General features: G+C 42.6%; 1 protein-coding gene across 4 annotated transcripts; it reads right to left on the bottom strand.

Moving 5' to 3' along the window:
- Positions 1-3,432: 3,432 nt before the first annotated feature.
- On the bottom strand, positions 3,433-13,835 carry LOC131683016 (uncharacterized). Of its 4 annotated transcripts, none has more exons than XM_058964844.1 (3): positions 9,056-13,835; positions 7,222-8,500; positions 3,433-6,663 (listed from the first exon to the last, which is right to left on the bottom strand). In XM_058964844.1, the coding sequence occupies exon 3, from the start codon at positions 6,057-6,059 to the stop codon at positions 5,124-5,126; it is 936 nt and encodes a 311-aa protein (XP_058820827.1). In that variant the 5' UTR covers positions 6,060-6,663; positions 7,222-8,500; positions 9,056-13,835; the 3' UTR covers positions 3,433-5,123. The 4 variants fall into 4 exon arrangements, with proteins under 4 accessions (XP_058820827.1, XP_058820829.1, XP_058820828.1 ...); XM_058964846.1 differs by lacking the exon at positions 9,056-13,835 and having other exon boundaries at positions 3,433-6,557; positions 6,626-6,663; positions 7,222-9,018; XM_058964845.1 differs by lacking the exon at positions 9,056-13,835 and having other exon boundaries at positions 7,222-8,098; positions 8,175-9,018.
- Between the last annotated feature and the right edge of the window lie 1,957 nt (positions 13,836-15,792).

Raw genomic sequence — 15,792 nt, 5'->3', positions numbered from 1 at the left:
TCCAACCGGTCCGGAGACCGTTCTGGGGGTGAGGAGCCCCCTTTGGTCTTGGCCATCACAATCCGGTAGGCGTCACCCCACGGATTCGCGTTGGCACTCTCACACAGGTTGTCGAAACACGCTCTCTTGCTGCTCTTAATAGCCTTGTTAAGGGCCAATTTCGCAGCTCGCAGGCACCTCTACAAAATGCGGTGTGAACCGTAACTCAAAATTTCCTGGACCAATCTTAATGAATTTTGCAAAGTTCTTCTTCTTCACATCATTGCCCAGGTAACTACAAAAGCTTTTTGCAAAATGCTTAATATTATTATTTTTTCAATAGCATTTTCATCGATTTTAGCAATAATCGGACTTTGGCTTCAAAGTGCTACGAAAAGTTCGAAAATCGACCAAGAAATAAAAGCTCCATTAGTTACTTGTGGAGTGATGTGAAAAACAACTATGCAAATGTATCAACGATTGGTCCAGCAGATTTTGAGTTATAGTGTACACCGCAAAACCAGTTTTCGACGTGGCACCTGACTGAATAGACAAACAATCTTTGCATCGAAAAAAACAATTAAGTAATCCAATTTTTTGGCAGTAATACCTTACACAACCCCCCTTAAGTTCCGACACTATTTAGGCGATTATTCCGCATTCAACTTTTTGTGTCATTTTTCCAAGTCATCTGCCCGGTCTCAACTTTCACAACTTCTTTCATACCCTGTGCATTTCTGTTCTATCACTAAGAATTAAACGACAATTTGTTCTACAGAGGAAATGCTTATCGTCCAAGATCTGATGGAAAATTATAAATAGTTTTGAGTTATTTGAAAACGGCTGTCTCAGTCTTTTAGAGCAAAACGATGGTTGTTTCATCGTTTTGCTCTAAAAGACTGAGATAGCCGATTTCAAATAACTCAAAATCTCATCATCCCAGTCGTTTGAACATAACCTCAATTATAAATAGTGAAACAATATAAGCAAGCTTTGATATTATTTAAATGTCGATCAAAATGAGAATATTTGTAGCAGATTGTTTGCCGTCATATTTAAAAGTGTTACTTAGGTTGTATGGCTTGGCTTTATCACAGAGAACAGACATATAAGTTGGAACAAACTTTCTCCACAGAGAACAGACGTCCATCTTCAGCATTCAACTTATGTAAAATCTCTAACGGTTTCGAAGGTAGTTTGGTGCGCTACTGTCGTCATTTTTTTTGTGGCTGAGTGCGACAGAATTGACAGCGGTTATTCCTCTACCCAGTCAAACTAGTCCGGAATCGATTCGGACTTCCAGCATGAATTCCAGCTCAAATGCGCCAACCGATAGAGTCGGAATCGGTTGTTTTCTTTGAGCTAGATTCCATGCTGAATCCATCCAGGATTTCGAACCGGTTCCAGAATCGATTTGACAGATAGTTGGGATAGGTTGGTGTGGCGGCGCTAGTGTTTTTCCTATATTAATTCAAATGTTTACACACGTTTTTTTAAATATTTTTGTTCGATCATGGATGTCTGTTCTCTGTGCTTTCCCGAAAAACCTGTGTAAACATTTAACGTATTTTCACGTTGAAAATCACCATCGCATACAGGTTCGCATGCGTGAATCATCATTGTATCCAAGTTTGCACACAAGCCCCGTATAGCGATTGCTGGCCGACCGAAGCGACGACCAGTGACAAGTTGCTATTCGCTGTTGTCATTTCAAAGCGATAGTTTTATTTCTTACACAAGTTAAAAATTTTACAAGTTGAAAATATTAACAATATTTTATTTAATCACTCTTTCGAAAGCAGTTAAAATGTAAGTATACTTCCACTTGCTTATTGTGTTCTTTGTGAGAAAATATAACTAGAAAAGGGTACAAATTGTGATTATTGTCGTGAACCGAAGTAGACGGTCCTTGTGTGTCATCTAAAACACCCAGGTCGGACTGAGAATCCGATCCCAAGCGCATCCGTGTCGGTAGCTGGTTTGTCGCATCCCGAGCGCCGTCCATGGCTCGCTGCTTGCTCGCTGTACTCCGAGAGTCCTCTAGGGGTGGCCGCATCCGACTGACCTCAGTTGCTGGACGTATCCACTCAGGCTGCTTGCACTCATTGTCCTGACAGCCCTCGGTAGCTGGCTGATTTCCCCGGAGTAGCTTGTTCGTTGCGTCCCGAGAGCAACCCCGCGCAGGCTGCTTGCACCCAGTGTTCTGACAGCCGCCCGTGGCTGACCGCATCCGCCCAGGCTGCTTGCTCACAATCTCCTGATTGCCGCCCGTGACTGACTGAATCCGCCCAGGCTGCTTGCTCGCAGTGTCCTGATTGTTGCCCGTGGCTGACTGCATTCGCCCAGGCTGCTTGCTCGCTTGTTAAGAGCATCATTCGTAGTATCAGCATCCATGCACTTCATTTCGATAACGTATAAGTATCTGGAATAGGTATCGACTATCACAAGAAATTCTCCATAACCAAACTCCTTATCCGTGAAAAAGTCGATTTGTAAAATCTCCCTTGGTCCTCGTGGCAATTCTCGGCTACATAATGAAATTGGTGGATTTTTCTTGGACATTCGTAGACAAGTTTCACAGCTTTGTATGTAAATTTCTATCGCTTTAGACATTTCTGGCCACCAAAAATATTCACGCAAAATTCGTTTCGTAGAGGCTGCTCCAACATAGCCTTGATGAGCAGAAATAATCGCTCGTTGACGCAATGCTGTTGGTAGAATAATAAGATTGCTCTAGAAAATCATATCTCCGAACACGTGAAGATCTTTAGCATGACATTCGAATTTACGGAAACCGCTCAGCCAAACTCCGGTTTCAACAGCCAATCTTACTGCATTTAGTTCTTCGTCATTTTGGGCATGAATTTCGATTTCGTCCCAAGTGATTTCCAATTCACCTGCATTCAAAAAATAAAGCAAATGCTTATCATTTGTATCATCGAATGATTTAGCTGTTTCCGATTGAGCCACAAGCCTCGAAAGTACGCCTGCAATATTATTTTCTCCTGTTACTCGTTTCACATCGAATTGATAAGGCTGCAGCCTCAACGCCCATGCTTCTGCTCTAGATACAGCTCTTTTCCCAAGTCTGTGCAAACCTCCAAAGATAAATTCATTTGACTCTGCGTCAGTTCGAATGGTGAAATTAACGCCCATCAGGTTCATAGAAAATCTTTCGACTCCCCAAACCATAGCCAGAGCTTCTCTTTGTGTTTGGGGATACTTTTGTTCCGTACGAGAAAGAGTTTTTGATGCACAACCAATGATTCTTGATTCTGAATCATTAAAAGAATCATTGTTTTTATTTAATATAAATTAAACTTGTCAATTCATTGCACATTTCTGTTCAACGAAATGGAAAACCTGCTTTTTTTCAATAATTGCGTAATAATTTTCATACATTTTCTTTTATTTCTTTTTTTACATTCATTTTTTTTTGGAAAATTTGCACATTTAAAGATTAAGCAAGTTTTGATTTCAAAAACCAGTTTTATTGAAAATTCATTTGATATGAGTACATAAAAATCATTGAAATATATTCACACAGATTTTTCATTTTCATTGTGTACCTCCAAACATGTCTCCGTGTCCTTTCTATCTTCTATGGCAGTTAATTTCCTCTCTGAATCCTCTTCCTTCAATCCACTACGCCCTTCCAAATCGGGTGATGCGCAGACACGGGCAATGTGTCCCATTTTCCCACATACACGACACACTTTCTGAATCGCATGGCACTGATTTGGAAGATGGAAAATATTTCCACATTTCCAACAATTGTTAGTTGATCCGGATTTTTTATAAGGTGGATTTGACCAACGCCTCGTAGAGCCTCTTCCTCTTCCTCTCATACCTCTTTGACCGCCAAAATGTCTGGTTCCTGGGGAACTGAAGCGATTGTTTGCATAGTTCCGCTTCTGCCCATAAAACGGAAACTGATTAACCGCAGCTACCTTTGCCACATCGGAATGGCCATAATTTCTCTGAAATTCTTCTTCGTTCGCTTTTTCCAATTCTCTGTCACGAACTAAATCGATTAGATCCTTCACGGAACCTTGCTTCACCCAATTCATATGGGCCAACACTCTAAACGGCTATCCGATGCTCCCTTGGTGACAACTCTTACTACGGCCTCCATTTCCTCGTCATCTCTGTAATTGCACAACTTGGCAGCACTTGCAACTCTCCGCACAAACTGAATGCTACTTTCTATCTGTTGTTGGCACATGTTCATCAGCTTGCCCCTCTGAGCTAAGATATACGTGCGATAGCTAAAATAATCATCTAGCGGTTCTATGGTGTTAGACAATGGGGACGTCGTCTCATTTGACATTGATGGTGATGATACCGTTGTGTTGAATATATCGCGCAATTTCTGAATAAACCAAACAAGGTTTTTTCATCTGCATTATTAACAAGTTCCACTGATGCGTAGAAAATATCTTTCCAATATTCGTACGCTCTCTTGTCAATTTCGGTCTCTCCATCTGTGGGGGCACACTCGGGAATGTTGATAGTACCAAGTGTCCAACTGCTCATTGTGGACAACAATAATGAATCGTTTCTCGTTTCCCCAAAATCTTGATGCATGGTACTTGAGCATGGAGAATCTGTTCTAGTGCTCAGAAATGGATCGGTCTGCAGCAGTGCAACTTGTTCCCGAAGAGAGTTGTTCAGTTCTAAAGTCGCTTTCAGCTCTTTCATTATCTTCTTAGCTGATTTTCTGCAAATCGGAAAGAAAAAAAACGTTGCAGTAACTCAATATATTCAAGCTTATTCGACATTTCAGATTGATTACTAACAAAACCCTTAATCAATGTTTTGTCAATCTGAAATCGTATGTCTGATCTGGTGGTTTCCGTCTATTCCTACCGGAACCAAATCAATTAGATAATACCGTTAAATATATTGCTGTGTATTTCTAACAGCAATCAGATCAATTTAACGGTGTCCGTCTATTTCTACCGGGACCGTTTATGATCAAATTAATTTATCAAATCACTTGGTTTCCGTCTAAAACTACGGACCCAGATTAACAAAACGGTATCCGTCTATTTCCACCGGAACCGCTAATTAAAATTCATCTATTTTTGCGCCGTCTCTTGCTACAATCACAAACTTTTCGCTACCGAAAGTTGGGTCTGACTTCAACTTTTTAAACACAACTTTAGGTCTGAAAATTTGGCACCTCGTTTTAGATCCACATATTGCTTGCTCTCCTGCTTGGAGTAAGCATCTTTCTCTTTAATGTTTTCACGATCCAGAGTTATTGTAGGATATGCTGACCAAATGCAAGGAAACGTGTCTCTGTATTTCCACCCCACTAAAAGCTCAAATGGCGTAATACCAAGCCGTGATAGAGGACTGACCTTATTATGCACGTGAATATATTTTTCTAATGCCATCCTCCAATTAATGTTGTCTAATTTGGAAGCCGCTAGTGCTTTTTTGACTCCCTCGTTCTGCCGCTCTACAGCCCCGTTGGACTGCGGGCTTAGAGGAATTGATTTTCGAATAGTGATTCCTTTTTGTTCCCAGGTTTTCACGAACTTATCGCTCTGGAACGGTGGGCCATTGTCGCTCAGCCAAACTCCGGTTTCAACAGCCAATCTTACTGCATTTAGTTCTTCGTCATTTTGGGCATGAATTTCGATTTCGTCCCAAGTGATTTCCAATTCACCTACATTCAAAAAATAAAGCAAATGCTTATCATTTGTATCATCGAATGATTTAGCTGTTTCCGATTGAGCCACAAGCCTCGAAAGTACGCCTGCAATATTATTTTCTCCTGTTACTCGTTTCACATCGAATTGATAAGGCTGCAGCCTCAACGCCCATGCTTCTGCTCTAGATACAGCTCTTTTCCCAAGTCTGTGCAAACCTCCAAAGATAAATTCATTTGACTCTGCGTCAGTTCGAATGGTGAAATTAACGCCCATCAGGTACATAGAAAATCTTTCGACTCTCCAAACCATAGCCAGAGCTTCTCTTTGTGTTTGGGGATACTTTTGTTCCGTAGGAGATAGAGTTTTTGATGCACAACCAATGGTTCTTGATTCTGAATCATTATTAAACTGCATCATCACGGCACCCAATCCGTGAGGAGAAGCGTCCACGAAGAGCTCTGTTCGATCCGCTCTATTGAAGTAACCCAACGTCGTGATGGTTTTCAATGCGTCATTTTTCAAGAATTCGTATATGAATAATTAATAGGGACATGTAATCCAATAGCTAGAACATTATATCTTATTGCTGTATTAAATCCCAACAAGGATCTCGATTCGTCTATAACGTAGAATTGCTCAATGGTCACTGGCCTGTCCTTTGAAATGAACAATTGTGCTGAAAATATAGCAATCACCTTAATTGAACAGTCAGAAGCATATGCTTTTAGCTGCTTGTCCGTTGAGTATCTCAAATCATATAATTTGTTCCTGTTACCAACATTACTTAAAATGTCTTCGAATGACACCTTAGTGATCGTATTGACTTGGGCTCCTGAGTCGATGAATAACTCAACTTTGTTATCAGCGATTTTGGCATCAATGTACGCATCTGTCTCTGTCGTTATTGCACTCTCCCTAAAATGTATTGCATCGGATATATCAATGGACGTGTACGTTTGAGATCCGCCTTGCACCAAACTAACATTTTTTACAACAGCTGGACTTATCGATCCCGAATTGCCTGTGAAAATAAATTGGTTCAAACAGTGCTTTGCCTTTAGTGTGGATGATCTATTTCAATTATTTTTATGTTCTGCTATTTCGCTCATTTTTTAACACATGAAATGCCAAAGCTTAACCCCTAAATGCGCAATATTGCAAACCTGAAGAAGTTCAAACTTGGTAAACATATTGGACGACTTGTCTACACAAGTGTGTGTAATTCTTTGCAGTTTTGAACGTACAATATTTGAGAGCACAAAAAAAAACTCTTTTTTTGTGAAAATTAAGAATCATTGTTTTTATTTAATGTAAATGAAACTTGTCAATTCATTGCACATTTCTGTTCAACGAAATGGAAAACCTGCTTTTTTTTCTTTTTTTTATTAGTTGCGTAATAATTTTCATACATTTTCTTTTATTTCTTTTTTTTTACATTCATTTTTTTTGGAAAATTTGCACATTTAAAGATTAAGCAAGTTTTGATTTCAAAAACCAGTTTTATTGAAAATTCATTTGATATGAGTACATAAAAATCATTGAAATATATTCACACAGATTTTTCATTTTCATTTTGTACCTCCAAACATGTCTCCGTGTCCTTTCTATCTTCTATGGCAGCTAATTTCCTCTCTGAATCCTCTTCCTTCAATCCACTACGCCCTTCCAAATCGGGTGATGCGCAGACACGGGCAATGTGTCCCATTTTCCCACATACACGACACACTTTCTGAATCGCATGGTACTGATTTGGAAGATGGAAAATACTTCCACATTTCCAACAATTGTTAGTTGATCCGGATTTTTTATAAGGTGGATTTGACCAACCCCTCGTAGAGCACCTTCCTCTTCTTCTCATACCTCTTTGACCGCCAAAATGTCTGGTTCCTGGGGAACTGAAGCGATTGTTTCCATAGTTCCGCTCCTGCCCATAAAGCGGAAACTGATTAATCGCAGCTACCTTTGCCACATCGGAATGGCCATAATTTTTCTGAAATTCTTCTTCGTTCGCTTTTTCCAATTCTCTGTCACGAACTAAATCGATTAGATCCTTCATGGAACCTTGCTTCACCCAATTCATATGGGCCAACACTCTAAACGGCTATCCGATGCTCCCTTGGTGACAACTGTTACTACGGCCTCTATTTCCTCGTCATCTCTGTAATTGCACAGCTTGGCAGCACTTGCAACTCTCCGCACAAACTGAATGCTACTTTCTATCTGTTGTTGGCACATGTTCATCAGCTTGCCCCTCTGAGCTAAGATATATGTGCGATAGCTACAATAATCATCTAGCCGTTCTATGGCGTTAGACAATGGGGACGTCGTCTCATTTGACATTGATGGTGATGATACCGTTGTGTTGAATATATCGCGCAATTTCTGAATAAATAATCCAATAGCTAGAACACTGTATCTTATTGCTGTATTAAATCCCAACAAGGATCTAGATTCGCCTGCAACGTAGAATTGCTCAATGGTTACTGGCCTGTCCTTTGAAATGATCAATTGTGCTGAAAATATAGCAATCACCTTAATTGAACAGTCAGAAGTTTATGCTTTTAGCTGCTTGTCCGTTGAGTATCTCAAATCATATAATTTGTTCCTGTTACCAACATTACTTAAAATGTCCTCGAATAACACCTTAGTGATCGTATTGACTTGGGCTCCTGAGTCGATGAATAACTCAACTTTGGTATCAGCGATTTTGGCATCAATGTACGCATCTCTCTGTGTCGTTATTGCACTCTCCCTATAATGTATTGCATCGGATATATCAATGGACGTGTATGTTTGAGATCCGCCTTGCACCAAACTAACATTTTTTACAACAGCTGGACTTATCGATCCCGAATTGCCTGTGAAAATAAATTGGTTCAAACAGTGCTTTGCCTTTAGTGTGGATGATCTATTTCAATTATTTTTATGTTCAGCTATTTCGCTCATTTTTTAACACATGAAATGCCAAAGCTTAACCCCTAAATGCGCAATATTGCAAACCTGAAGAAGTTCAAACTTGGTAAACATATTGGACGACTTGTCTACACAAGTGTGTGTAATTCTTTGCAGTTTTGAACGTACAATATTTGAGAACATAAAAAAACTCTTTTTTGTGAAAATCAAGAATCATTGTTTTTATTTAATGTAAATGAAACTTGTCAATTCATTGCACATTTCTGTTCAACGAAATGGAAAACCTGCTTTTTCTTTCTTTTTTTATTAGTTGCGTAATAATTTTCATACATTTTCTTTTATTTCTTTTTTTTTACATTCATTTTTTTTGGAAAATTTGCGCATTTAAAGATTAAGCAAGTTTTGATTTCAAAAACCAGTTTTATTGAAAATTCATTTGATATGAGTACATAAAAATCATTGAAATATATTCACACAGATTTTTCATTTTCATTTTGTACCTCCAAACATGTCTCCGTGTCCTTTCTATCTTCTATGGCAGCTAATTTCCTCTCTGAATCCTCTTCCTTCAATTCACTACGCCCTTCCAAATTGGGTGATGCGCAGACACGGGCAATGTGTCCCATTTTCCCACATACAGGACACACTTTCTGAATCGCATGGCACTGATTTGGAAGATGGAAAATACTTCCGCATTTTCAACAATTGTTAGTTGATCCGGATTTTTTATAAGGTGGATTTGACCAACGCCTCGTAGAGCCTCTTCCTCTTCCTCTCATACCTCTTTGACCGCCAAAATGTCTGGTTACTGGGGAACTGAAGCGATTGTTTCCATAGTTTCGCTCCTGCCCATAAAACGGAAACTGATTAATCGCAGCTAGCTCTGCCACATCGGAATGGCCATAATTTCTCTGAAATTCTTCTTCGTTCGCTTTTTCCAATTCTCTGTCACGAACTAAATCGATTAGATCCTTCACGGAACCTTGCTTCACCCAATTCCTATGGGCCAACACTCTAAACGGCTATCCGATGCTCCCTTGGTGACAACTCTTTGACCGCCAAAATGTCTGGTTCCTGGGGAACTGAAGCGATTGTTTCCATAGTTCCGCTCCTGCTCATAAAACGGAAACTGATTAACCGCAGCTACCTTTGCCACATCGGAATGGCCATAATTTCTCTGAAATTCTTCCTTGTTCGCTTTTTCCAATTCTCTGTCACGAACTAAATCTATTAGATCCTTCATGGAACCTTGCTTCAACCAATTCCTATGGGCCAACACTCTAATACGGCTATCCGATGCTCCCTTGGTGACAACTCTTACTACGGCCTCCATTTCGTCGTTATCTCTGTAATTGCACAGCTTGGCAGCACTTGCAACTCTCCGCACAAACTGAATGCTACTTTCTATCTGTTGTTGGCACATGTTCATCAGCTTGCCCCTCTGAGCTAAGATGTATGTGCGATAGCTAAAATAATCATCTAGCCGTTCTATGGCGTTAGACAATGGGGATAGTACCAAGTGTCCAACTGCTCATTGTGGACAACAATAATGAATCGTTTCTCGTTTTCCCAAAATCTTGATGCATGGTACTTGAGCATGGAGAATCTGTTCTAGTGCTTTTTTTTGGAAAATTTGCACATTTAAAGATTAAGCAAGTTTTGATTTCAAAAACCAGTTTTATTGAAAATTCATTTGATATGAGTACATAAAAATGATTGAAATATATTCACACAGATTTTTCATTTTCATTGTGTTCCTCCAAACATGTCCCCGTGTCCTTTCTATCTTCTATGGCAGCTAATTTCCTCTCTGAATCCTCTTCCTTCAATCCACTACGCCCTTCCAAATCGGGTGATGCGCAGACACGGGCAATGTGTCCCATTTTCCCACATACATGAAATTCTTCTTCGTTCGCTTTTTCCAATTCTCTGTCACGAACTAAATCTATTAGATCCTTCATGGAACCTTGCTTCAACCAATTCCTATGGGCCAACACTCTAATACGGCTATCCGATGCTCCCTTGGTGACAACTCTTACTACGGCCTCCATTTCGTCGTTATCTCTGTAATTGCACAGCTTGGCAGCACTTGCAACTCTCCGCACAAACTGAATGCTACTTTCTATCTGTTGTTGGCACATGTTCATCAGCTTGCCCCTCTGAGCTAAGATGTATGTGCGATAGCTAAAATAATCATCTAGCCGTTCTATGGCGTTAGACAATGGGGATAGTACCAAGTGTCCAACTGCTCATTGTGGACAACAATAATGAATCGTTTCTCGTTTTCCCAAAATCTTGATGCATGGTACTTGAGCATGGAGAATCTATTCTAGTGCTCAGAAATGGATCGGTCTGCAGCAGTGCAACTTGTTCCCGAAGAGAGTTGTTCAGTTCTAAAGCCGCTTTCAGCTCTTTCATTATCTTCTTAGCTGATTTTCTGCAAATCGGAAAGAAAAAAAAACGTTGCAGTAACTCATTATATTCAAGCTTATTCGACATTTCAGATTGATTACTAACAAAACCCAAATGTCTGATCTGGTGGTTTCCGTCTATTCCTACCGGAACCAAATCAATTAGATAATACCGTAAAATATATTGCTGTGTATTTCTAACAGCAATCAGATCAATTTAACGGTGTCCGTCTATTTATACCGGGACCGTATACATTATGATCAAATTAATTTATCAAATCACTTGGTTTCCGTTTATAACTACGGACCCAGATCAACAAAACGGTATCCGTCTATTTCCACCGGAACCGCTAATTGGTATGTTCAACTGCGCCATTGTCGTGAACCGAAGTAGGCGGTCCCTGTGTGTCATTTAAAACACCCAGGTCTGACTGAGAATCCGATCCCAAGCGCATCCGTTTCGGTAGCTGGTTTGTCGCATCCCGAGCGCCGTCTATGGCTCGCTGCTTGCTCACTGTACCCCGAGAGTCCTCTAGGGGTGGCCGCATCCGACTGCCCTCAGTTGCTGGACGTATTCACTCAGGCTGCTTGCACTCATTGTCCTGACAGCCTTCGGTAGCTGGCTGATTTCCCCGGAGTAGCTTGTTCGTTGCGTCCCGCGCAGGCTGCTTGCACCCAGTGTTCTGACTGCCGCCCGTGGCTGACCGCATCCGCCCAGGCTGCTTGCTCACAATCTCCTGATTGCCGCCCGTGGCTGACTGAATCCGCCCAGGCTGCTTGCTCGCAATCTCCTGATTGCCGCCCGTGGCTGACTGAATCCGCCCAGGCTGCTTGCTCGCAGTGTCCTGATCGCCGCCCGTGGCTGACTGCATCCGCCCAGGCTGCTTGCTCGCAGTGTCCTGATTGCCGTCCTTTTTTTTAACAATGGAGAAGACGATTACGTCCTAACCCAGTACACGTGCTATTGGTAGTTGCCAAGCTACCACACGGGTGTACGCTCTCACTCGTGCCTTACATTCGCACTCACTCACGCCATACATTCCTCTGCCACGCCTCGAGGTGTCTGTAGCGATAGGTACCGGCAATATACTCTACGTTACGACCCTCCCATCTCGGCATGGACAGACCATACCTCCGTCTATCATCCGCCAATTCGCTCGCTCTACCGCCATGCATCGGCGTGGCTATCGCGGTTGCAACCGCTGTGCCACCCTTGCCTCAGCATTAGCAAACCATTCATTCATTTCTCCGCACATAACCCATTCCGCTCTAACTAACCAAACCCAAGTCAGTCATACTCCTCGCCTGCTGCTCGGCGCTCCATGCTCTCTGCAGCCTGCAGGCAATCTGAGTGGTAGCAGTCGAAACTGCGTTCCACTGCTCTACCGCTTGGTACATCCCCTGTACAAGGGTATCAGGGGTTGTGTCCAAGCCACAGACGTCTAGCATAGCACCTCTTTCGACGTCGAAGCGGGGACATACGAATATTCGAAACATTCTTCGTCTTCCAGGATGCCGATCTTCAACTTCCCTTTATCAGTTACTTTTTTGGCTTCCGCGGCCGGTAGCTTGAAGTAAGCTACCTGCGTGCCAAGCAACCGCTCCCTGATACGTACAGAGTTCTGATCGATCTCAACACCGCACTGCTGCTTAACGGCCGAGACGACGTCCTCTGCGTTTGTGATCTCGTCCAGTTGCTTACACTAGAGAGTCACTTCCGCTCCCAACGACCTCACCTGAGCGCCGTTTCCCAAGACCTCTTTGGCCAACCTCCTGTACGTTAGTCCGCTGGATTGTGCATCACGCTTCAGCACCAAGATCATTTCGCCATCTTTGGTGCGTCTGACGCTTCGCACATCCTGTCCTAAATTCGAGAGGCTTTCGGCCGCCCGCATTGATTTTAGGACCTCCGCGTAACTACCCCCGTTGGTTTTCACCAGCAGGGCCTCTCCTCTGTCCCTCGCCTTCTTCTTCGCGGGTCTAGGTGCCCCCGGATTCCGCTTCCGACTGACCACCTGCCATTCACCATCTTCTGCCGATGGCGCCGGCTGGCTGGTGCCAGGTCGCTCCGCTTTATGCGCCCGATTGGCGACTTTCGCCTTTTTAGGCTGAGAAGTCGCCTTCTCGGGTCGCCGCCCTCCCAAACGACGTTTGGCCTTATTGGTTGCACGTCGTTTGGCATTGCTCCGCGTGCCTACATTAGGCCTAGACCGCTTCGCAGTCTCACCCTCCGTCAAGCGTTTGGTGGCCGATAAAGCGAAATCTATCGCCTCCTGCGCCATCGTCGCTCCGCCGTGGAAGGAGAAGGCCTCGGTTTGGATACCGCGATCGGCCTTCTCTCTTTCCGGCAACCTCTCCATGTAGGCTACTTGTTCTTGTCTTGCGACTCGAACAGCCTGACGAAGCACCAGCAGGTTCTGTTTAAGTTCCTTGCTGATGTTATTCTTCCCGCTTGTGAATTCCATAATACTATCCAGCTGCTTGACCACTTCCTGCATTGCAGGTAGTGGTCCGCCAAGCGTGCTAGTAGCGTGCTCCTACCACAACCATTTCGCCTTCGGTGCTGTTATTTGCAGCCACCTTCGCACCATTGTCAGCCCCTGTCGGGGGAGACCTCGCCAGACCCCCTTTGGCAAAGGGGTTCAGCGCCGTAATCGCTTCCGCCTCCTCATCGCATACTTTCTTATTGTTGTTTCTAAAAAGACTCATATTAAGACCCACGAGTTGCGCGAGAAAATAGGTCCGCCACGCCAGAGCTCCGCATTAACGTGGTAAGAGACACTTACTGTGGGGGTGCCCAGGAACCCCACAGGCTCCGTTAACGATCGGGCATCTTTTTCACCCCCCGATCATTCATCCCTCAGCACGGATCGCTTCACGCCTTGGAATTGGGGTTATCCCGTTTGGTGGGACCGGAACGGGAGGTCCGTAGCGCTATTGTATGCCGGCAACTACACGGCCCCCCTTCCCTGTCAGCATACGACCATAGTTCCAACGAGTTGGCTACCCGAACGTTCCTATGGCTACTCGTATCCCAGCCGGCTCCGCGGGGAGGTAGAGATAGGAGTTCCTGGGCAAGAGGCTAAGGACCACTGTGGCTAACCTCCACGTCTGTATTGCGCGTTGCCCAGGCATTTGCCAGCCAGATTGCCGTCCTTGGGAGGCCGCATCCATCCAGGCTGCTTGCTCGCAGTGTCCTTTTTGTCCAGTTTGGATCCCATCCGTCGCTTTTGAAAGTATCCGCAAGAATGAGCTGGTAGTCGATGATGATGCGCTATTTATGTCATTCTAACAGGTAGCAAAAGATTGTTTTCTTCTTCTTGTGGCAGAAAGAATAACCTCCCCTCCAGATATGGAACCAAAGCGAAGAGTAATGCAACTTTTTTTTCTCTCTCTCTTTTGCTGGGCTGGTAAATCCAGTAATTAGTATTTGGTAATCGTCAGCAAACCCGTAGGTTGGAAATCCAAGCTCATTGAGTTTCTTCAACAAGCCGTCAGCTACTAAGTTCCATAACAAAGGTGACAGAACGCCGTCCTGAGGACAACCGCTTTGCCAGCCAGCCCGTTCTGCAGATCTAAGACATTTCTAATATACACTACGAGCTGACCTGAAAGCCCTGGAGTCATCACGCTGACGCCGGTTCCAAGCTCTTCTCATAACTTTCTTCATTCTTTCAAGCTCAGCCCTCCACCAAGGGGTTCCTCTAGTCGATTTAACAGTACGAAGTGCAACAGCTCATGCAAAATTCTATCAGAGCAAAGTGTTATGTCTAACACCTCCTCCCTCCCAGACCTCGCAAAAGTTGGCCGGTTTCTCATATTCAGAATATGGAGATTTGTACTACTTATGTACTTCATCAGTTCAGAGCCTCTCAGATTGATGTCTGAGCTGCCCCAAATGATGTGATGAGTATTCGCATCACTGCCGATAATGAGCGGAAGCCCAGTTCTGCTATAATATGATACAACGCTTTTGAAATCATCAGAAGGAGATGACTCGTTATGCGGTAGGTATGCTGAACAATATATATATATATATATATATATATATATATATATATATATATATATATATATATATATATATATATATATATATATATATATATATATATATATATATATATATATATATATATATATATATATATATATATATATATATATATATATATATATATATATATATATATATATATATATATATATATATATATATATATATATATAAGTTAAGAACGAATCCGCCAGGACCCATTCAACCCATCATGGTATCAATTCTTTGTCCATATTATCAACATCGCCATCATCCATAGTGACGACGACAACAACAACAAACCCGACGACGATAGCAAGTGGCCAGTTAGCATGGAAACCAACTCAATCAACATCCGGCCAAACTTAGCGTCAGCAATTGATTTACCCGGCAACACCAAGTGGCCCAGAATAGTGCATAGTCCATACATCAGCAGAACGACCATCCGATAAACACGGACTCAGCGAGCACCAGCAGTTGTCGCCTTGCAATAGCAACCCGGCGACCAAATTTTATTTTCATTTAGTTTATCCAAAACAGCTTAAAAAGCAAAGCAATAGGCATAGCGGTAGGCTCATTTATAATTAACTTGGAAATAAACTTTAGTCAGAGTTAGACATTTGTGGTGAGAACACGCCTTTATTCTTTTTTTTAAAATTTAATGTAGAAATTAAGCATCATTAGTGGCGCAGTCGGAAGTTCTGGCGCATAGTGAGTTATAAATAGTGTAGTGAATTCCAGCATATCAACGGCGGTTTACCGGAGAGAAAAGGAAGCATCTGCAGTCAAC

Source organism: Topomyia yanbarensis, chromosome 2 (genome assembly GCF_030247195.1).
Source record: "Topomyia yanbarensis strain Yona2022 chromosome 2, ASM3024719v1, whole genome shotgun sequence".
Classification (NCBI taxonomy): domain Eukaryota; kingdom Metazoa; phylum Arthropoda; class Insecta; order Diptera; family Culicidae; genus Topomyia; species Topomyia yanbarensis.
The sequence above is the reverse complement of the archived record's forward strand: the minus strand, read 5'-3'. Positions and strand labels throughout refer to the sequence as shown.

Coding starts and splice junctions, on each gene's coding strand:
- LOC131683016 (XM_058964844.1), bottom strand. CDS start 6,059: ATGATGCAGTTTAATAATGATTCAGAATCAAGAACCATTGGTTGTGCA.